The following is a 22,479-nucleotide window of genomic DNA, read 5'->3' as shown; positions in this document are numbered from 1 at the left end:
GGGGCGTGCGTGGGGTGTGCGGTGTGTTCGCCCCCACCGACCAGCTCGGCGCATAGTAGCTCCCGGTGGAGAGTGATGACGATGGCAACTAATAGCAACATCGATGGTTGTTTTTCTTCTTGATGGCTTGTGTGTATGTGCTTTGTGTGTGTGGCAAGGTCGGGAAGGGTGCACAATGTGGTTTCCCTGACGATATTGGTCACTTGTAACGATTTTATGCCAATTCCTGCTAATAAGATGGTCAATAGTCTTCTACTTAAAAAAAAGGAAAAATTGCTTGTTTTGTACGAAAAACATTGTTGTTCTATCCTACGAAAATTTCTGAGGGCTAACAGTTTAATCAAGGTCTTGTCAACTACCAACTGGGCAACATTACGGAAACAAATGGATGAGAAAACCAAAGGGGTACTGGCATGCCAAATAATTGACAGTTGTCTAAAGGAAGAGCATAATTTTTGTCATGTCCAACTCTCTGGTAGGGTGAATTTTAGCCAGCATCCAAACATAACCAAATGCAAAATCATGTGGTTCAGCTCAGGCTCAGGGAGGCTCAAGATGGGAGCCATAGGATGAACTAGAGGCGAAATCCATAACCGGTTGCATGGTTTCTAGAGCTCGTAGTCTATTTTTTGTTCGATGACCAAGTGTTTTTCTTGTACTCATACAACCATTGTTTAGCAATTATTTTGAAGCGGATGGAGTACGAGAAGTTGCTTGCAGTAACTCCTAACCTTCTAATTCTCGAAAACCAAACTCCTTAAACCTTTTAAAAATCTTATGATGGCACCAATATGCTAAACCTTTTAATCTAGCACCATGTGTCCCAGTTTTTTTCCCTTCAAAATCACATGAGCCAGTTTGACTCCAAGCTTGCCTTGTTATCCAATCCAAACATATACAGTACATGCAACATTGTATAATCGGGATAATACAAAGCAAAAAAATCAAAAAACCAATCAGATGGTTGAAATGTCATATGATGAGCTGAGCATAGACAGCTGCCTCGACGCATCGATCGACCAGATATCGTGGAAAACACATTCTCTAATTTATCTTCGTCTGAACCTTGATGCTTGTAGTTGACAACTTGACATCGTTTGCTTGGCAATGAATCTTCTTCCTGGGCTGCTGACACACATATAATGTTCGATCCAAGCATACCACCCCCAGCCCAACTGCAGGCCACGTACGGTACGAGCACGTAGCTGGTCGGAGCTAGAGCACAGGAGATGGCCGGAGGAGGAGGAGGAGAGGAGGTGACGCTGATGGGCCACTGGGGGAGCCCGTACGTGATCCGGGTCCGGCTAGCCCTCTACCTCAACGGCGTTCCTTACACCTACGTCGAGGAGGACCTTCGCAGCAAGAGCGAGCTGCTCCTCCGCTCCAACCCCGTCCACCAGACCGTGCCCGTACTCCTACACAACGGCCGCCCCATCTGCGAGTCCCAGGTCATTCTCCAGTACATCGACGAGGTCTTCGTCGCCGGCAGCGGCTCGACGTCATCGGCTTTCTCCCTCCTCCCTGCCGACCCCCACGAGCGCGCCGTCGCCCGGTTCTGGGCGGCCTACGTGGACGACGAGATCGGCGCGCCGTGGGACAAGGCGTTCAGGGCGGGGACGGAGGAGGAGAGGGCGGAGTGGATGGGGAAGGTGGCGGCGGCGGTGCCGGGTCTGGAGCGGGGGCTGAGGGAGTGCACCGACGGGGGTCGCAAGGGCTGCTTCTTCGGCGGCGCCGGTGGAGTCGGCTACGTCGACGTCGTGCTCGGCGGCGTGGCGCCGTACGTGCACGCGATGGAGAAGGTCTCAGGCCTGAGGCTGTTTGATGCAGACAAGACGCCGCTGCTGGCGGCGTGGCTGGAGCGGTTCGGGGAGCTCGAGGTCGCCAGGGCCGTGCTGCCGGACGTGGACCGGGTGGTGGGCTACGTCAGGATGATACACGCCAAGAACGCCGCCAAAGCTGCAGAGTGATTTACTGATTAGCAGGTTGAGATCGTGAACCGGCATGGCGACGTGGCCAGCAGGATGATGTATCGGTGCAGTGTACACGTGTGTGTATAGTGTATGTGTATATACTCCAGCGAGTCCCTGTCAAGTACTCCTATCAACACAGGATGCAACACGTTTTGGAACTTGTCTAGCTAGTCGTCGCTCACTTTTCTCCGCCCATGAGCGTATTTTTAAATGAGAAGAAAATTGAAGGATACTCACGAAACAAAACTTGTTGCTACCGATCAACGGTGGGAGGTTAGGTACAGGATGTGTTAATCCTGCGGTATGAAATGAGGGTGCCCAAAACGTGCAAGAGACCGTCTAACTGCGGCTGCCGATCGAGCTGCAGAAGAAGCTAAAAATTGGTGGAAATTAGAAAGTACAATTTTAGCCCGGCCTAGAAAATGCTTTCACTACATTTTCTGATAGGAATGTCGAGTCCCGTTTGACAAAAAAAAAATCCATCCTAAGTACAACTACGAACTCCCCTACCCATCAGCACAATGGATTGTCGCGGAACCACGACTCAACGGAAAGAGGAGGCAATCAAAAGCCATCTAGTTTTTTCCGTTTTAGGCGACCCACGGGCCTTTGGAGATGTGGCAGACCACGAACCCTCACGAGTGGGTAGGTTTTCATTATTTTGATACATAGTCTTGGCATCTTCTTCAGAGTGGTGAGGCGTCAACACAAAATACTGAAGTCAGATTAAGATCCTTTTCCACCTTATGCTTGCTTTGGTGGTGCAGCTAGCACTGGCAAAGAGTACATGGAGTTGTGCGCCTGGTGAATCTGCTAGGATTTGGTCCATTTTCATGTTCGTTGGTGGGGGTACTGGTCCAGGGTTTTGAATCGTTGTTGCTCTTGTGCGCTGGTCCTTTGGGGTCTTAGTGCGACGACTTTCCATCTGTTTACTACATCAAGCACTAATATGACAAGGGATGCCGAGGAAAACGGCGCACCTTCGGTTTGATGCTCGTAGTGGTCGCTAGGTGGTCAAAGGACCTATTTATAATTTTTATTACTTATGATGTTTGTACTTTTTGATAATTATTAATAGATTAATGGTGCTTTTAGGAAAAAAAGAACCACAAAGTCTTCTCTCTCCCCTACCAATTATTATTTAGCTAACATAAACATTGTGATTGGCAAAAGGTTGGACAACATTAGGAGGAAGAAAAGGTACAATAGGTAAACAAATAGCGAGGTGATAATTTTTTTGTCATGACAAAAAAATTATATGGTAAAGTTTGGCCGGCATGCATACATACACCTAATCCAATGCGAGATGGTTCATCGCTTAGGCTCGGTGAGACGCCACCACGGAGTCAAACATGATGACTAGAGGAGGGCGCGACACAAGCATGACCAACTTCTTTTTCGACAAGGGGAACATTCGGGCCTCTACATGGGTCGACGTATATAGCCACATCGTAGGATGAACTACATGGTTCCTAGCTCACTATGTTCGTCGATTGGTGACGTCGGCTTTGTTGAACTTCTAGGCAAGGCCGCCTTCTATGAATTGGTTTCTCCGCCCATGGGCGTATTTTCAAATGATGAAGAAAAAATTAAATTGATACAAGGATACTCGAAACAAACTTGTTATTGCTACCGATCAACGGTGGGAGGTTAGGTGCAGGATGTGTTAATCCTGTGGTATGAAATGAGGTGCCCAAAACGTGAAAGAGAGCATCTAACTGCGGCTGCCAAGCTGGAGAAGAAGCTAAAAAATAGTTGAAATTAGTAAGTGCAATTTTAGGCCTAGAAAATGCTTTCACTTCATTTTCTAATAGGAATGTCGAGTCCCGTTTACACATCAACACAATGGATTGTCACCGAACCGGGACCCAACGAAAAGAGGAGGCAATCAAAAGCAATTCGAACGCACTTACAGATGATGCTTAAGTCGTCGTCTTCCCCATACCATCCAAAGTATATGATATGTTCTGGTACTCCTTGAACCTTGAAATTGAAAGAAAAACAGCAAACCGACATATGTGAGCAAGGTCGAGCAATCTCCAAATTTAAATAAACCCTGAAATCTCCAATGCGCCAACTAGATCGAAAATGACGCCAACTATATACGCATCGGCATCGCCCATGGTTGCTACACATAAAAGGTTGCCCTTGGGTGCCATGGGTAATCTTGTGCACCCGGTTGTCCACTTTGAGGGCAAATAGACATTTACTCAATACTTATCCTCAGCCCTTGGAGTTGATCCGATATTTGGGTTTATCTAGTTATGATTTAAAAAATCTAAGAAAAATCATTGGTGTGGACCACAACATAACATTAACGTGTCTTCAAAGTTTCATGCAAAACTATCAAAAGTATATCTTGTACATAAACGATTATTTGATAGATGTCACATTTTCTATAAATTCACTCTAAAATGCTTCTATCGCTCCATTTTGCATTTTTCTTGATTTTCTTGTGTAGACTTTGATCATGCACTAGGGAAACTACGGTAACACTATGGAGATAACTCTAGCATTTGATGATGAACAATTTCCAGATTATCATCAACTTTTGGATTATCTTTTTGAATCAATCAAGATCATTAAGGATGACGTTCAGCCTCCATAAATAAATGTCAACGCTGCTGAGTACCATGTCAATGCCCTTATATGCTACTCCGTTTGCTAGTGTAGTGGTGCACCTGTGTATTTTCTTATGTTGTATCGTACTTATGTCAATCACTATACAGTTTGTGTTGAATATATTCCCTACTACCAGGTAATGTATTATCACACTGAGCTTCTCATAGACATGCAGAAGGTGATTTTTTTTAGGGAATTCAAAACATGGTTGTGAAAAATCATATCTTAGTTGATTTTGGCTAAACTACTTGTTGGTAGTTGATGATCGCAAGCGCACCGGTCGCTATATTATCATTCGTGCAAGCATTTCTAGGTATTATCGAACCTAAGAAGGGTAGTCCTTCACTCTTACCACAACTAGAGAGTTGTCACGGTCTCCAGTCTCATTTGCACCCAAGTCGAAGTTTAGCAATTAGTTTGGAACTTTAATCTTGCATGGTGACAATATTGCATCTGTTCTCGGCAACTTTCGTCTTGCAGTAATATTGATATGACCTAGAAATCAATAGTTTTATTTACATTTGTAATCTAGAATTTTAGAGCTATTTTTGTAAGAATGGTGAACAATAATATCAGGTATCATGTATGTTTACACATATGGTGAATTAGAGTCCCGTATGTTAGTATGAAGATATGAATTGTGTTCTCTAGGGTATATGAATGCCATGAGCTATATGTGTATGCTTGTTATGGACGTGTATCTTAATGTATATTTTGACTATTGTGTGAGCACATGGCATACACGTGCATTTGTGCTGATCAAATGGACCTAATTAGATAAAAAAAAAATGTGTACATTGTGACCCCAATGCAATGCACACGGTCTAAACTAAACTATTGTCACCAACGCGGCCTCACGTTGACAATGTTGGTTGGTAGAATTCCGTTTCCGATGAGGTTACATCGAAAATGGTCTAGCCTCTATTATGGATGCACCCTCGACATCAGTGAGTAGATCCCAAAATGGACCCTACTTCTGTTGTCGAAAAGAGATTTTACCCGTACTCATAGCATTGTTCCGTGCTAGTTTTGGTGACGCACATGTTGTTGGACAAAACCGCTTTGAAGATCTTAATAACCTCATGGGGTGTTATGTTTGGCACCGAGCTAAGTTTGATTTTGAACCAAGGGCTAAGTCAGGTAGATGCTCGCCCTCCATCATGTAGTTATGCTTGGAGGCCTTCCTTAGACCAGCTATGACGTGTCACTTCTAGAAGCTATCAAAGAAGTTGCTACGAAAGGATGCCCATATGCAGATATAACTTGGGACCTAGTCGGTCTACCAAGAAATCCCATTCACTTAGCTCAACGTGTCTTATAGTTTCTAAATACTTGGCAGTATTCGACCTCGCAACGTGATATATTTGGTTAAGTTCCAACATAATAGATAAGTATATTGATTGTAACAAAATCTTATATTACGACATGGAGGAAGTATTAGATTAGATATATATGTAACTAGCTAGGTGACAACAATACACCACATGCATTAGTAGTGAGCACATGCACGTATTTTGCATAGTAGTGCATGCACTAATGTAGGGCGGCAGTATGCACACCACCGACTCACAACATTGCAAGAAGGATCATGCAACCAAGCATATCATGTATCAATAGTACAACACAAGACAAGCTCATGATCACTCTCTGATTTTAATAGGCACCATCCTCCATCGTAATTTTGTACGTCGAATTTAGTTGTATGATCTTCTAAATTGGCACTCTATCACATTTGTATATAACATGATTAATTGCTTGTAATGACTTTTTTATAGTGTTCATTGACACTCTCCATCACATATTGCTAGGGCAATGATTGGTTGTACCGTTATTCCAGTTCTTTGCTGTCACTCCAAATTCGAAAAAACGAAATTTATTCTCCATGGCATTTCTATAAGACGGGTTTAGTTGTAATACCAGTCTTCTCTGATTTAGTTGCCACTCTTCATTGCGTCCCCATTGGGAAAATGACAAACTTTGCTTATCACTCTCCATCACATATCCTAGCAAAAATTTGGTTGTATTGGCCTTGTCTTATTCAATTGCACGTCACCACTACATTTTAGAAGTCAACTGCAAGCTACAGTGGTGGATGTTCTGTCATGACTATTCAAACTACACTAGTGAACGTTGGCCATACACCATAGTATCACGTATTCAGCCAAGGGTAAACCCTTTTCTATCTAGTGATCTATGATTTTAACATAGAAGTTCAAATTGTTTTTAGAATATTATTGCAATGACTGAAACCATGGTCTCACTCTTCCTCTGCCCTCCTGATAATCTCGGGCAGTGGTGAACTTTTCTTTTAACTTTGTTTTGTATATGCATACCGGTTTAGGTTGTTTTGAAAAATAAAATAAGGTTTTGTTATTACTAACACATAAATTGACAACCTATTATGTAACAAGTTACCACCCGGTGATTTTATTATCAATACGAGATTTTTTTTATAAATCTTTGGGTGGCAACTGGCAACTTTTTGAAACAAAAAGTTGTGAAACATACCAACATGATATTGGTTTGAGAAATCTCGTCGAAATAAACCTATCATGAAACATATCATTAACGGATTAATTGTTTGAGGCATAACTAATTGTTGATCCACGGAGAATTAACTTAATTTGTTGTCATATGGCATCATCTAATTTTAATTCAACTCATTTGCAATTAATGTGCAATTAGGAAATTTCGGTTGGGGTTGCAAACTTATGTGCGATTACAAGCTCGAAGTCAGTAATTAGGATGCAAATACAACGAGCCTAGAATTAACCCAGCTCTTGGTTATTTCTCAGTCGATCCGGAACTAACAAAACCGATATTACCCGAATGGCGCCGTCATCATTTGCCTCCTTATCGCCACCCTGCATCCCTCCACAAGCTTACGTGGCCACATATCGATCAAACTCGTGCGGACCTATATCCTTCTGGCCATCCTCAAGCAAGTCGTACTTCCAGCTGTAGTCACCATCGACGCTGTCCTGATACTCCCGTCCCTCGGCAACGGCGCGGCGGCGCTTTGCCACCCGGTCGATGACCCGTTCGATGGCAACATCAAACGCGTCCTTGAAATGCATGCCCTTCGCCGCCAGGTCCCTGTACATCACGGTGGGTATGAGCCGGATGACTTCCTCACGCATCCGCGCCACCTTTTCCGGCGGGATCTTCCTCAGCACCTCCTCGATGCTCAAGTTCCGGCCGACCAAGTCGTCCCGGGGGATGAACACCGAGTAGCTCCTATAATCCCTGGGCAGGTGCCACATGTACTGGAGGTATGCCGACACCGGGTGGAAGAAGACCGGGATGCAGCCGGCCAGGATGGCGTCGAAGGTGGACTTACGCGTGAACCCGTCTCCGCGCGGTTGCAGGCAGAACTCGGCGCTCTCCAGCAGCCGCATGGCATGGCCCGGCGAGTAGTTCCCCGGCGTCGGCGTCGCCGCTGCTTCGCCGAGCATGGCGCAGCGGCTCGACCTGCCGCACTGCTCCATGATCTGCGCGCGCACGGTTCTCTTGCTGCTGGGCCGGGAGTATCCGGCGAAGCACCATAGCCGCTGGCGTTCCTGCCGGCGCATGCGGTGTTGCCAGGCGATGACTTCCGCGTCGGAGGAGGGGTGGAAGTGGGACGGGAACGGCACGGCGAAGTCGTTGCCGTGCCACGGGCTGGCCTCGACGGAGAGCACCGTCATGTTGCGGATGGCAGGGTAGGTCATCAGCGCGTTGCCCCAGCCTCCGTCGGGGCCGCGGAGGAAGTCCCACGTGCACCGCCCGACTAGCATGAAGTGGTCGCGGCCCCCCATGGCGCGCCACTCCGGCCGCCGCACCAGCCAGTCCGCCATGTCCTGCGGCAGCGCATCCCGCACCGTCAGGTCGCTGTTGTCCTGGTTCATCGCCGCGTCGAACCCGGCGTAGAACGGGACGTACACCACGGCGGCGACTGCGGGGTCGGCGGTGAGGCACTCGTGTTGCCTCATCCGGGCATGGAAGATCATGCCCAGCATGAACTGGTCGGTGTCGTAGGCTCCCCTCTCCGGGAGCGAGCCGCCGTCGCCGCCGCCCGTGATCGGCGGTCCGAACCCGTCGTTGGCCACGTGTTTGCACATGTCCGTGGAGGCGGAGAGCCTGCGGCAGTCGCGGGCGAGGTCGGCGTTGAACCGGGGCGGCAGGTCGTACATGTACACGTACCGGCCGGCGCACTGGTCCGGGCGGCCGAAGCGGAACGAGAAGATGGCTGGCGGCTTGATTATTGCTTCGCCGGATTGCAAGCTGGTGGAGCAGTGGAGGGAGAATATGAGGGCCCACAAGAACATGCAGAGCACCACGACGTAGAATGTCGGCGACGGCCGGACGCCGCCTCTCTTCGTCGTGCTTCGCGAGAATGGCTTCATCATCTCTACGGCTGGTGCTGCAGTCTGCAGAGGCGATCTGCAACAAGACGAATCGCGCTCTGCAGCTTTGTATACTAATCGAAGTCAAAATGTCCAGCCAGGTATATTTGTCCAGGTATTACATTTTCTCCTCAATCATAGGAGCACCTGCTAGTACTTGCGCTCCACCACCAGGCCATCATCGATGGCATATATGCACAACAATTTGATCGTTGGATAGACTATCACAACATATATATAATTAATCAGAACTTAGATGCCACCGTAAACAAAGCCAACTACGGAACCTTCGACCTGTTTTGGTTTTCACTTGTTATAAAATGTATTCTTATAATAGTTTAGGTTGATAAAATGTAACATCCCAAATTCTAACTGGGTAGAAAATAGATGTGTGCATTGTATTCGGGCAAACAAATTTTGGCGACGTTACATTCAAGTTGATAATTTACAATTAGTTCATCAACTTGAGTGTTAAAACTTTGATATAATCTTTTTATAAAACTCTATTTCGGGAGGGTAGAAGTAACACTCGTAAATAAAAGTGAACCACTACACAAATACATAATTAAAATAATAAAGATAAATTATATTCTTAACTTTTCTTATCTTATACTATTTATTTTCACTTGTGCTGGGCAATTGTCTTGTGCCTAGGAAATCATCAAGTCTTCTAATCAAATTTTGATCACATCTATTCTTCCTTATCTAAATTCTAAACCACTCAAAGATATATTAACACCTTATACAAAAATATGAAAAATTATAAGGTCTAAAGTGCATAATAACCATGCATTGTTAATCTATCCCTAACTTAAATAAATATATTCAATCCAATAAAAGTAAGCCCATTTACATGACACTAAATAGATCAAATAACTTGAATAAAATTAACTATGAGGGTTTGAAACTTAAATGGTCATGCCTCGATGAAATAAAAACTATTGGAACTAAAGAAACCTTTAGATCCTATTTGATCATCCATGTTGTTAATTAGTAATCCATAGAAAGGCAACAGGTGGCCACAAAACCAACGTGTCAAATAAACCTTCGACCTGTTTTGGTTCACTTGTTAAAAAAATTCTTATATTAGTTTAGGTTGATTAAGTGTAATATCCATTAGTTTGAGAGACTCGTGGTAGAAAACATAAGTGTGCTTGTATTCATGCATACAAATTTTGAGCGACATTACACCTAAGGTGATGATTTAAAATTAATTCAGCAAGTTGAGTGCTAGAACTTTGAAATAATCTTTGTTAAAACTCTGTTTTAGGATGGTATAAGTGACACTCGTAAATAGAAGTGAACCAATACACACAAAAAATCATTAGAAGAATAAAGATAAAACATATTCTTAACTTATCTTATATCATCCTATATATTGCCGCTTGTACTGGACAAATGTCTTGTGCATAGGAAATCATCAAGTCCTCTAATCAAATTTTGATCACCTCTATTATTTCATATCAAAAATATAAACCACTCAAAAATATATCTTAACACCTTATACAAAAATATGAAAAATCATATGGTCTAAAGTGAATAATAATCATGCATTGTTAATCCATCACTAACTTAATAAATATATAGAATCCAATAAAACTAAGACAATTTGCATCACATTGAATAGATAAAATAACTTAAATAAATTAACTACGAGGATTTTGAAACTCAAATAATCATGCCTCCTTGGAATCAAAACAAATGGAACTAAAGACTTCTTTAGATCCTATTTGATCATACATGTTGTTAATTAGTTATCCACGACAACAACGCGGCTGGTTAAATTAAGGGCTTAGAGCATCACTAGTAGTACCCCTAAACCCTCAAACCATTTTAAGGGTTGAGAATGGGCATTTTTTTGCATTTTTAGAGGTTGAAAAACTGGGCAGTCTTTGCCCCAACCCCAACCCTTCAAACTGTCATATGATCGGCACTTTCTGCACACCATATGAACGCTGTTGTTCCATCAATAAGCTGCCGGACCAGGTACCTATGTTATCTAGGATCATTTAAGTTTTTGATATGCTAGGATTTGAAACCTTGTATAGTTCCAATAATGATTTTGTATCATGTAAATATCCTTGAAGTGAATTATGAAAATTGGCGGCTTCAGCAACATGGTAGAGCTCACCTGCGTCAAATTAAAACTCAAAATTTAAATTGAGACAAAATATGCAACTGGTAGTAACACAGGGAATTCCATCGTGGGTAAATACCGAAGGAAACATCATATCCATTCATTCGTAAAATACGAAACGCCATTGCACATGTTGCTACATCCAGCATGATTTCCTCATCTTGCTGTAACCATACTAGGAAAAGTAATATTGAAGCCTATAGGAGCAGCAATCCGAGAGGGAGGGGAGGAAGGAGGAGGAGGCGCTGGTCACCTGGTGAGTGCTCGGGTCCGGCGTATGCGTACGCGGCGCCCCGCCCGAGTATGCGGGCGGAGGAAGTGGATGTGGACGGCGAGGGCGGGGCCGGGCGGGATGCGGCCCTCCGGCCGCGGCGGAGCCTGGCGTCGCGGAGGCGGGCGAGGGCGCCGGGGCGGAGGAAGCGGAGGTGGACGGCGAGGTTGGGGCCGGGCGGAATTGAGGCGGAGCGGGCGGCGACGGGGCCGGCGACGAGAGGAGGCGGGCGGGAGGGCGGAGAGCAGCCGGGTCCATGGCGCGGGCGGCGGCGGCGGCGAGGGCACGGGCGCGGGCGACGGGGCCGGCGACGGAGGATGCGAGCGGGAGGGCGGAGGCGGCCGGCGGCGGTGGGGGCGACGGGCGGGGCGTGGGGCTGAAACTTCCCTCCCGCGTTTTGCAACCGGCCGAAACGAGAGGAGTAGGGGTTGGGCCAGTTTTGCCTCTCCAACCCCTACTTCTACAGGTTGAAAGGGGGAGTAGGGGTTGGACCTCTAATTTTTTTTAGGGGTTTAGGGGTTCTAGTCTACGCCTTTTTCTCGCCGAAAACTGTAAAAAAAGCTGTTATTTTTACAGATTTGAGGGTTTAGGGGTACTACTAGTGATGCTCTTAGCATGTCGAGAATATGGGGCACGAACGTGCAACCTCTATGCGGCTGATTTCGCCGTACGTACGACTGTCCCGCGCTCACACACACATGATGAGGTGGCGACCTCTGTTTGATCCATGCATGTAGCGTCATGTGCATATCGTGCAGTATAGTACAGTACAACTCTTAACAGTTAGCAGTATACTACCCTGTTGTAATTATAAAATCTTTCCAAGGTTAAGTTGCAATTAAGTCGTTGCAGTTAAGTCTTTCAACAATTCAAATACAAGACAAACATGGCTGCTCATACTTAAGCTAGCAAAGCGGAGGATCTTGTTTCAATTGTTTGCATGGAAGATCTTCAAGGTTTTTTGGTTCATGTAATTTCAAATAATGTATTGGTGTTTTCAAAATAAATATAAACCACTATGATGGCTTTTCATTTAAAAAAAACCAATTCATAGACGGCGGCCTTGCCTAGAAGTTCAACAAAACCGATGTCACCAATCGACGAACATAGTGAGCTAGGAACCATGTAGTTCATCCTACGATGTGGCTATATACGTCGATCCATGTAGAGGCTCAAATGTTTCCCTTCTCGAAAAAGAAGTTGGTCATGCGGACATGGGGTGTCACGCCCTCCTCTAGTCATCCTGTTTGACTCCGTGGTGGCGTCTCACCGAGCCCAAGCGATGAACCATCTCGCATTGGATTAGGTGTATGTTTGCATGCCGGCCAAACTTCTTATCTAAATTCTAAACCACTCAAAAAGATATATTAACACCTTATACAAAAATATGAAAATCTATAAGGTCTAAAGTGCATAATAACCATGCATTGTTAATCTATCCCTAACTTAAATAAATATATTCAATCCAATAAAAGTAAGCCCATTTACATGACACTAAATAGATCAAATAACTTGAATAAAATTAACTACGAGGGTTTGAAACTTAAATGGTCATGCCTGGATGAAATAAAAACTATTGGAACTAAAGAAACCTTTAGATCCTATTTGATCATCCATGTTGTTAATTAGTAATCCATAGAAAGGCAACAGGTGGCCACGAAACCAACGTGTCACATCAACCTTCGACCTGTTTTGGTTCACTTGTTAAAAAATATTCTTATATTAGTTTAGGTTGATTAAGTGTAATATCCATTAGTTTGAGAGACTCGAATTGGTAAAAAACATAAGTGTGCTTGTATTCATGCATACAAATTTTGAGCGACATTACACCCAAGTTGATGATTTAAAATTAATTCAGCAAGTTGAGTGCTAAAACTTTGAAATAATCTTTGTTAAAACTCTGTTTTAGGATGGTATAAGTGACACTCATAAATAGAAGTGAACCAATACACACAAAAAATCATTAGAAGAATAAAGATAAAACATATTCTTAACTTATCTTATCTCATCCTATATATTGCCGCTTGTACTGGACAATTGTCTTGTGCATAGGAAATCATCAAGTCCTCTAATCAAATTTTGATCACCTCTATTATTTCATATCAAATATATATCTTAACACCTTATACAAAAATATGAAAAATCATATGGTCTAAAGTGAATAATAATCATGCATTGTTAATCCATCCCTAACTTGATAAATATATAGAATCCAATAAAACTAAGACAATTTGCATCACATTGAATAGATAAAATAACTTAAATAAATTAACTACGAGGATTTTGAAACTCAAATAATCATGCCTCCTTGGAATCAAAACAAATGGAACTAAAGACTTCTTTAGATCCTATTTGATCATACATGTTGTTAATTAGTTATCCACGACAACAACGCGGCTGGTTAAATTAAGGGCTTAGAGCATCACTAGTAGTACCCCTAAACCCTCAAACCATTTTAAGGGTTGAGAATGGGTATTTTTTGGCACTTTTAGAGGTTGAAAAACTGGGGCAAAGACTAGAACCCTCAAACCCATTATAAGGGTTGGGTTTGAGGGTTCTAGTCTTTGCCCCAACCCCAACCCTTCAAACTGTCATATGATCGGCACTTTCTGCACACCATATGAACGCTGTTGTTCCATCAATAAGCTGCCTGACCAGGCACCTATGTTATCTAGGATCATTTCAGTTTTTTTGATATGCTAGCATTTGAAGCCTTGTATAGTTCTAATAATGATTTTGTATCATGTAAATATCCTTGAAGTGAATTATGAAAATTGGCTGCTTCAACAACATGGTAGAGCTCACATGCATCAAATTAAAACTCAATTTTTTTATCAAAATCAAAAACATTATGATCTAAAGCAATGGGACCATTGTCCCCAACACTTTGAAAAATTTCAGCACTTTTATCACAAACAGTTTAAGCAGTTTCAGGCAATTTTGCACGCTTTGTAGTAGAAGTAGAAACATTGCCAACACCAATTATTTTACCATTGATAGTAGGGGGTTTAGAGCATCTCCAACAGACGTGCTAAATCTTGGCGCTGTAAAAGCACTTTACAGCGCGCTCTATCCATGTTTTGTGCGTGAGGGCATATTCACCTCCAGCAGAAGCTTTAAATCTTGGAGCTGTAAAAATTTGTACCTGTTTCTGCGCGCGACGGATACAGCGCGCTCTTTCCGGCGCGGTAGATATAGTGCACGACATAGCGCTTTTGCCCCAAGCTGTATTTTACAGCGCGGGATAGAGCACCTGTTGGAGCATAATTTTACGCCCGCGCGCTAAACCAGCCGCTTTTTTGGATACAGCGCGGGATAGAGCGCCTGTTGGAGATGCTCTTAGCAACATGTGAAGCATCAACATTACTAGTGGTGGTAATAGTCCAAACTCTAGCTATATATTCTCTTTAGCAAGTTTTTCTTCTCTTTCCCACCTAGCATGCAATTCAGCCATCATTCTAATATTGTCATCAATTCGAACTTGAATAGCATTTGCTGTAGCAAGAATTTTGTTATCATTATCCACAGGTTTAGTAGCCATTTTATTAATTAAAGAAGCTTGTGACTCAGACATGTATGAAATTTGGTTTTCAGCATTTGAAAGCTTAGTTTGCAAACCAGAAATTTCCATATTCAAATTCTCAAGTTGATTCCCTATATTTTTCAACAAGGTAGATTGTTCATTCATAGTTTTAGTAAACAATGGATTTTGCTCATATTGTGATTGCATATAGCTCTTAGTAGCTCTTTCAATTTCCAGCATCTTTTTCTCACTAGGCAAAACAGATCTACCATAAGAATTACCATAACCACTACCACTATTAGAAGGATATGGCCTATAGTTGTTGTTACCAAAATTATTCCTATAAGCATTGTTGTTGAAATTATTATTTTTAATGAAGTTCACATCAACATGCTCTTCTTGAGCAACCAATGAAGCTAAAGGAACATTATTAGGATCAACATGAGATTTACCATTAACAAGCATAAACATAATAACATCAATCTTATCACTCAAGGAAGAGGTTTCTTCAACAGAATTTACCTTCTTACCTTGTGGAGTCCTTTCAGTGTGCCATTCAGAGTAGTTGATCATCATATCATCAAGAAGCTTTGTTGCAGCACCCAAAGTGATGGACATAAAAGTACCTCCAGCAGCTGAATCCAATAGGTTCCTTGAAGAAAAATTAATCATGCAGAAAAGGTTTGGATGATCATCCAACTAGTTAGTCCATGGGTAGGGCAATTCTTTACCAAAGATTTCATTCTCTCCCATGCTTAGGCAACATGTTCATAATGCAATTGCTTAAAGTTCATAATGCTACTTCTCAAAGATATAATTTTAGCAGGAGGATAATATTTTCCAATGAAAGCATCTTTACATTTAGTCCATGAACTAATACTATTTTTAGGCAAAGAGAGCAACCAATCTTTAGCTCTCCCTCTCAAGGAGAAAGGAAACAATTTCAGTTTTATAATATCCCCATCTATATACTTATACTTTTGCATTTCACAAAGTTCAACAAAATTATTAAGATGGGCAGCAGCATCATCAGTACTAACACCAGAAAATTGCTCTCTCATAACAAGATTTAGTCAAGCAGGTTTAATTTCATAAAATTCTGCTGTAGAAGCAGGTGGAGCAATAGGAGTGCATATGAAATCATTATTATTTGTGCCAGTGAAGTCACACAACTTAGTGTTCTCGGGAGTACTCATTTTAGCAATAATAAAAATAAATAAAGCAAAACCGAATTAAATAAAGTAAAACAAGTAACTAATTTTTTTGTGTTTTTGATATAAAGAAAGCAAACAAGATAGAAAATAAAATAAAGCAAGACAATAAACAAAGTAAAGAGATTGGGTGTGAGAGACTCCCCTTGCAGCGTGTCTTGACCTCCCCGGCAACGGCGCCAGAAAAGTAGCTGCTTGTGATGGTAAATCACACGTCCATTGGGAACCCCAAGAGGAAGGTATAATGAGTACAGCAGCGAGTTTTCCCTCAGTAAGAAACCAAGGTTATCGAACCAGTAGGAGATGAAGATCACGTGAAGGTTGTTGGTGAAGGAGTGTAGTGCGGCGCAACACCAGGGATTCCAGTACCAACGTGGAACCTGCACAACACAATCAAACTACTTTGCCCCAACTTAACAGTGAGGTTGTCAATCTCACCGGCTTGCTGAAAACAAATGATTAAACGTATGGTGTGGAAAATGATGTTTGCTTGCAGAAAATAAAAGAGAACAATGATTGCAGTAGGTTGTATTTCAGATGTAAAAGAATGGACCGGGGTCCACAGTTCACTAGTGGTGTCTCTCCAATAAGATAAATAACATGTTGGGTAAACAAATTACAGTTGGGCAATCGACAAATAGAGAGGGCATAACAATGCACATACATATCATGATGACTACTATGAGATTTACTTAGGGCATCACGACAAAGAACATAGACCACCATCCAGCATGCATCTATGCCTAGAAAGTCCACCTTCGGGTTAGCATCCGCACCCCTTCCAGTATTAAGTTGCAAGCAACAGACAATTGCATTAAGTACTGTGCGTAATGTAAACAATACAAATATCCTTAGACAAAGCATTGATGTTTTATCTCTAGTGGCAACAGCACATCCACAACCTTAGGGGTTGCTGTCACTACCCCAGATTCAATGGAGATGTGAACCCACTATCTAGCATAAATACCCCCTCTTGGAGTTACAAGTATCAACTTGGCCAGAGCCTCTACTAGCAATGGAGAGCATGCAAGATCATAAACAACACATATAAGATAGATCTACAATCAACTTGACATAATATTCCATATTCATCGGATCCCAACAAACACAACATGTAGCATTACAAATAGATGATCTTGATCATGATAGGCAGCTCACAAGATCTAAACATGATGGCACAATAGGAGAAGACAACCATCTAGCTACTGCTATGGACCCGTAGTCCAAGGATGAACTACTCACGCATCAGTCCGGAGGCGGGCATGGTGATGTAGAGCCCTCCGGTGATGATTCCCCTCTCCGGCAGGGTGCCGGAGGAGATCTTCTGAACCCCCTGAGTTAGGGTAGACGGCGGCGGCGTCTCTGAAACTGTTCTGGTATTTTGGCTCTCGGTATTAGTGTTTTCGGGGATGAAGGAATAAATAGGAGAAGGGGCAGCGTCGGGGGAGCCAGGGGGCTCCCTCACAACGTCACGGCGCGGCAGTGGGGCCCCCCGCGCCGCCATATGGGGAGGTTTCCCTGCTGGTCTTCCTCGACTCCTCTTCGGTCTTCTGGAACACTCCGTGGAAAATAGGGCCGTGGGCTTTTGTTTCGTCCAATTCCGAGAATATTTGTAAAACAACTTTTCTGAAATCAAAAACAACAGAAAACAGGAACTGACACTGTGGAATCTTGTTAATAGGTTAGTCCCAGAAAATGCATAAAAACATTATAAAGTGTGAATAAAACATGTAGGTATTGTCATAAAACTAGCATGGAACATAAGAAATTATAGATACGTTGGAGACGTATCACCCGTCTCGTCCACGACCACTGGCATGGCGCGCCCATCCGTGCTGCCGGCACTGCCTCAGCAGCCGCGTGCATGCGCACCCTCCGGGCCTGCCATGCCTGACGCAGAAGCAGAGGCCGCACCTTCGCCTGACACGCCTAACGAGGAACCTTCTTCAGCAGCAGATACAGCAGTTCCTTTCTCTACAACATCAGATACAGCAACGCCTGTAGTCACATCATCAGCTCCTCCTCCGCCGACTGGACCCATGATACGTCGGCGGCACGGCATTCATCAGCCTAAAAAGCGTACTGATGGGACAGTTGCCTGGACTTGTGTACTTGCAGCTCATGCAACATTGAAGCATACTCAGGAGCCCCGTGATTACAAAGAAGCTCTTCACAATTCCCACTGGCGTGCTGCTATGGAGACTGAGTTCTCTGCTCTTCAGGCTAATCAGACTTGGCGCTTGGTTCCTCCTGTCTCTGGTGTGAATTTAATTGACTCTCAATGGGTGTTCAAGGTGAAACTTCATGCAGATGGTTCTATTGAGAGGTACAAGGCACGTCTTGTTGCAAAAGGGCACAAGCAGCGTTATGGCCTAGACTATGATGATACTTTCAGTCCTGTAGTCAAGCCAGCTACTATTCGTCTGTTGCTTGCCATGGCTCTTTCTCACAAATGGCATCTTCGTCAGCTTGATATTCAGAACGCCTTTCTTAATGGTTATTTGGATGAAGAGGTATATATGCGTCAACCGCCTGGTTTTGTTGATCCTGATAAACCTGCTCATTACTGCAAGTTTATCAGATCATTATATGAACTGAAGCAAGCACCTCGTGCATGGCATGCTCGTCTCAGCTTTGTTCTTGGGTCATTGGGATTCTCTCCTTCTGTGACTGATATGTCGCTGTTTGTCCTTCGGCATTCTGGTATTACAGTCTATCTGTTGATTTATGTTGATGATATCATAGTTCTCAGTTCTACAGCTGCTGCTATTCCCAAGTTGATCAGTCAGCTTCGCTCTGAGTTCTCTGTCAACGATCTTGGGGTACTGCATTATTTTCTGGGTATTGAGGTGTCCTCGCCCTCATCATGCAGTCTTCTCCTTCGACATCGTAAGTATGCACTTGAGCTTCTTACTCGTGCGGGCATGTTGAAGTGCACTCATGTGACTACACCCATGGCATCTTCTGAGCGCCTTTGCAGTACTGATGGTGATTTGCTCTCTGCTGAGGAGGCTACTCAGTACCGCAGTCTTGTTGGTGGACTTCAGTATCTGACTATGACACGACCTGATTTGTCTTTTGTGGTGAACAAGGTGTGTCAATATCTTCATGAGCCTCGCACACCACATTGGTCAGCCGTTAAGTTAAGCGTATTCTCAGCTATATTCGTTACACAGTTGACACTGGCTTGTTGTTTCGATCATCCTCCTCTACACTGCTTTTAGCCTTCTCAGATGCAGATTGGGCTGGCAATACGGATGACAGGCGATCCACGGGAGGGTATGCTATCTTCTATGGAGGTAATTTGATCGTCTGGAGTGCTTGCAAGCAGTCTACTGTCTCTCGGTCTAGTACAGAGTCAGAATACAAGGTTCTTGGTAATGCCACAGCTGAGCTTATTTGGGTACAGTCATTACTGAAGGAGCTTGGTGTTGCTCAAATTCGGCATCCGATACTCTGGTGTGACAATATTGGTGCTACCTATTTGTCATCTAATCCAGTTTTTCATGCAAGGACAAAGCATATTGAAGTTGATTTTCACTTTGTCCGCGAGCGCGTGTCTCGGAAGCAACTACAGATTCGGTTCATCTCATCGAAGGATCAAGTTGCTGATATTTTTACTAAGCCTCTCCCTTTACCTTTGTATGATCATTGTAAGCGCAATCTCAATCTTTTCCTAGTTGAGATTAAGGGAGGGTGTTAGAATTATATTTTTATACGTATTCCTATACGTATTGTAACTGTACTTTGTACACTATAAATATAACAAGACCCCTACCCGATGAGGCACATCGGGGTAGGCTTCTCCACATACGTTTCTCTCGTTTCTTTACAGATATATATATGTGTCATGATTGCTACTTTCTAGAAATTTTGCATCCTCTGCCTCTCAGTTTTGTTTACGGTTTTTTAGTGGTATATGAGTTAAACGACAAAACGATTATGTGCACATATGTCCCTTTAAATCTATAGATATTTCTGCTTGTAAATGAGCGTGATTTTCATGTTAGCCAATCCACTTAGGTAAATGAGCAAAGTCCTCCTGAGGATTTCTATTTTATCTTGTTTATTTTTACTTGCCTACTAATTAGAAATTCTTGCTTACAACGGGGATTCAAAGAAGCTTGATAGTTCTGTCTTGCATTAGTCAAACTGTCAATAATAGTCATGTGTGCAAAAAAGAATCGACTTGTATCGTCCGCATCTTATTTTCTACCATGTTATTCTCTATTCGAAGTCTTTGTACCCCTGTGCAGTGCCAAAGAAATTTCAAGAAATACAAATGTGTATTTGGCTGTGTGCCAAGAATCTGGAGGTTTAGGCTGAACTGGTCAGGTGTTTATCAACCATCTCATATAGAAAATAGATGATATCTTTGTTTTTAGTTTGTCGGATATATAGTTTTTTTATCTCTGCACTTTTGCTTCTGACATGCAACTGGAGATTGCTAAAACAATATGAATGGTTATCTTTTGCAACCGGAATTAGTTTTTAAGATGAGCATAACTTACATATCTATCACCAAACTTGAGATATGGTTCAACAATACTGAAACATAATTTGTGATGTGTATCTTTATGGCCGTTCTCGGCACAGTTACTCCTTTTCACTATGCTTGTTTTTTTGTTGTTGATATATGCTGGTTTGGCCTGATTTGTCCAATCCGAGACAAGGCTGAATACTAAGTGATATATGTCTGACCAAGTATATTGTTTCAATGCATTCAACGGATTCAGATGTGCATATGCCAACTTCTGCTCTAACTTTTGATAGAATCCATTATAGTGCAAGAATTGAGCAAATTATAGCTTTTACTTTTATACTATGCATGTATAGAAAATGCATGTCTTAGATTTTCCCATGTTTACTTTTACTGGTAAGGCATTGTAAGGTAAGATTTGCCTTCCAAGTTATATACCTTCTAGAATAGCAAAGTAAGCAAAGCATACTTCCTGTTTTACAACCGAAATATTATTTTAGAGCTAACAGTAGCACCCATTTTCTATCCCATTATTCAATAACGGATTTCTACTGAAAACTTGACAGCCAGCTCAGTAATATTATTTTAGAACAAACAGTAGCACCCATTTTCTATCCCATTATTCAATAACGGATTGCTACTGAAAACTTGCACTAGTGGAAAACAGGGCTTCCGTGGGAGCCTTTTGTCGCGGGCGCGCCTGCACCCGCGACAAATGGCCTGGCCACGTCGCCCCGAAACCATGTGGAGCGCGCGGAGGCTTTTGTCGCGGCCTTTTGTCGCGGGCCGTATTACGACCCGCGACAAAAGGGGTAGGAGCGACGTGGCCACCCCTTTTGTCGCGGGTCGTAATACGGCCCGCGACAAAATGTCCCCGCCCTATATATAGAAGCAGCCAGCCACCCCCCCCACCTCATTTTTTCCTTGGTGGTGAAGGTGGAGGTGTATGCTAGCTCATTTTTTCTACATGTGCACAAGAGGTGTTTGATGGAATGCTTGTGAGAGGGATGCCACTTGGTTTATTTGATAAGATTTCTCCTCTTTTTGATCCAAAAAGGTTAGCAACTATTTTCTCGACTATATATATATGCATAGTCCGTACAATACTAATTTTAGCAAGGTGATTGCATCTGATACATATATAATTGTACTTATGATGCAGATGAGTCATCCATGGATGTACGGTAACCGATGTGCTCCCGCTTTCAGAGAGGGCGTGAATTCTTTCCTGCTTGTGGCCGAGGCCAACAAGTCGAAGCAAGGTTTTATGTGCTGTCCATGTCTAAAATGTAAGAACGAGAAGGATTACTCTTGCTCAAGAGATATTAAGAGCCACCTGCTTCGGTTTGGGTTCATGTCCAGTTATAATGTTTGGACCAAGCACGGAGAAGAAGGGGTTATGATGGAAGACGGCGATGAGGAAGAAGATAATGATGAGAAGTATTATCGATCTATGTTCTCTGAATGCTTTGATACCGCAATGGACGACAATGAAGAAGAAGGAGGTGAAGAACAGGCATCGATGATCCTGTTGATGATGATCTTCGTCGGGCCATTTCTGATGCAAGAAGAGACTGTGACACGGTTAAGGAGAGGTTGCGGTTCGACAAGATGTTAGAGGACCACCACAAATTGTTGTACCCAGGTTGTGAAGATGGGCATAGAAAGCTGGGTAGCATATTGGAATTGCTGAAATGGAAGGCAGAGGTCGGTGTGACTGACTCGGGATTTGAGAAATTGATGATAATATTAAAGAAGCTGTTTCCAAGAAATAATGAATTGCCCGTCAGTACATATGAAGCAAAGAAGCTTGTCTGCCCTCTAGGATTAGATGTGCAGAAGATACATGCATGCATTAATGACTGTATCCTCTACCGCGG

At 43.1% G+C, this 22,479-nt stretch overlaps 2 protein-coding genes across 2 annotated transcripts; one reads left to right on the top strand and one right to left on the bottom strand.

The window, feature by feature from the left end:
- Positions 1–1,229: 1,229 nt before the first annotated feature.
- On the top strand, positions 1,230–2,191 carry LOC127340808 (probable glutathione S-transferase GSTU6). Its single transcript, XM_051366558.2, has one exon. It carries the CDS (start codon positions 1,230–1,232, stop codon positions 1,965–1,967), a length of 738 nt encoding a protein of 245 aa, XP_051222518.1. The 3' UTR covers positions 1,968–2,191.
- A 5,166-nt stretch (positions 2,192–7,357) lies between these two features.
- LOC127338073 (xyloglucan galactosyltransferase KATAMARI1 homolog) lies at positions 7,358–8,968 on the bottom strand. The gene has a single exon (XM_051364332.2). It carries the CDS (start codon positions 8,897–8,899, stop codon positions 7,475–7,477), a length of 1,425 nt encoding a protein of 474 aa, XP_051220292.1. The 5' UTR covers positions 8,900–8,968; the 3' UTR covers positions 7,358–7,474.
- Between the last annotated feature and the right edge of the window lie 13,511 nt (positions 8,969–22,479).

The sequence above is a fragment of the Lolium perenne genome, chromosome 3 (assembly GCF_019359855.2).
Source record: "Lolium perenne isolate Kyuss_39 chromosome 3, Kyuss_2.0, whole genome shotgun sequence".
Taxonomy (NCBI): Eukaryota; Viridiplantae; Streptophyta; class Magnoliopsida; order Poales; family Poaceae; genus Lolium; species Lolium perenne.
The sequence above is the reverse complement of the archived record's forward strand: the minus strand, read 5'-3'. Positions and strand labels throughout refer to the sequence as shown.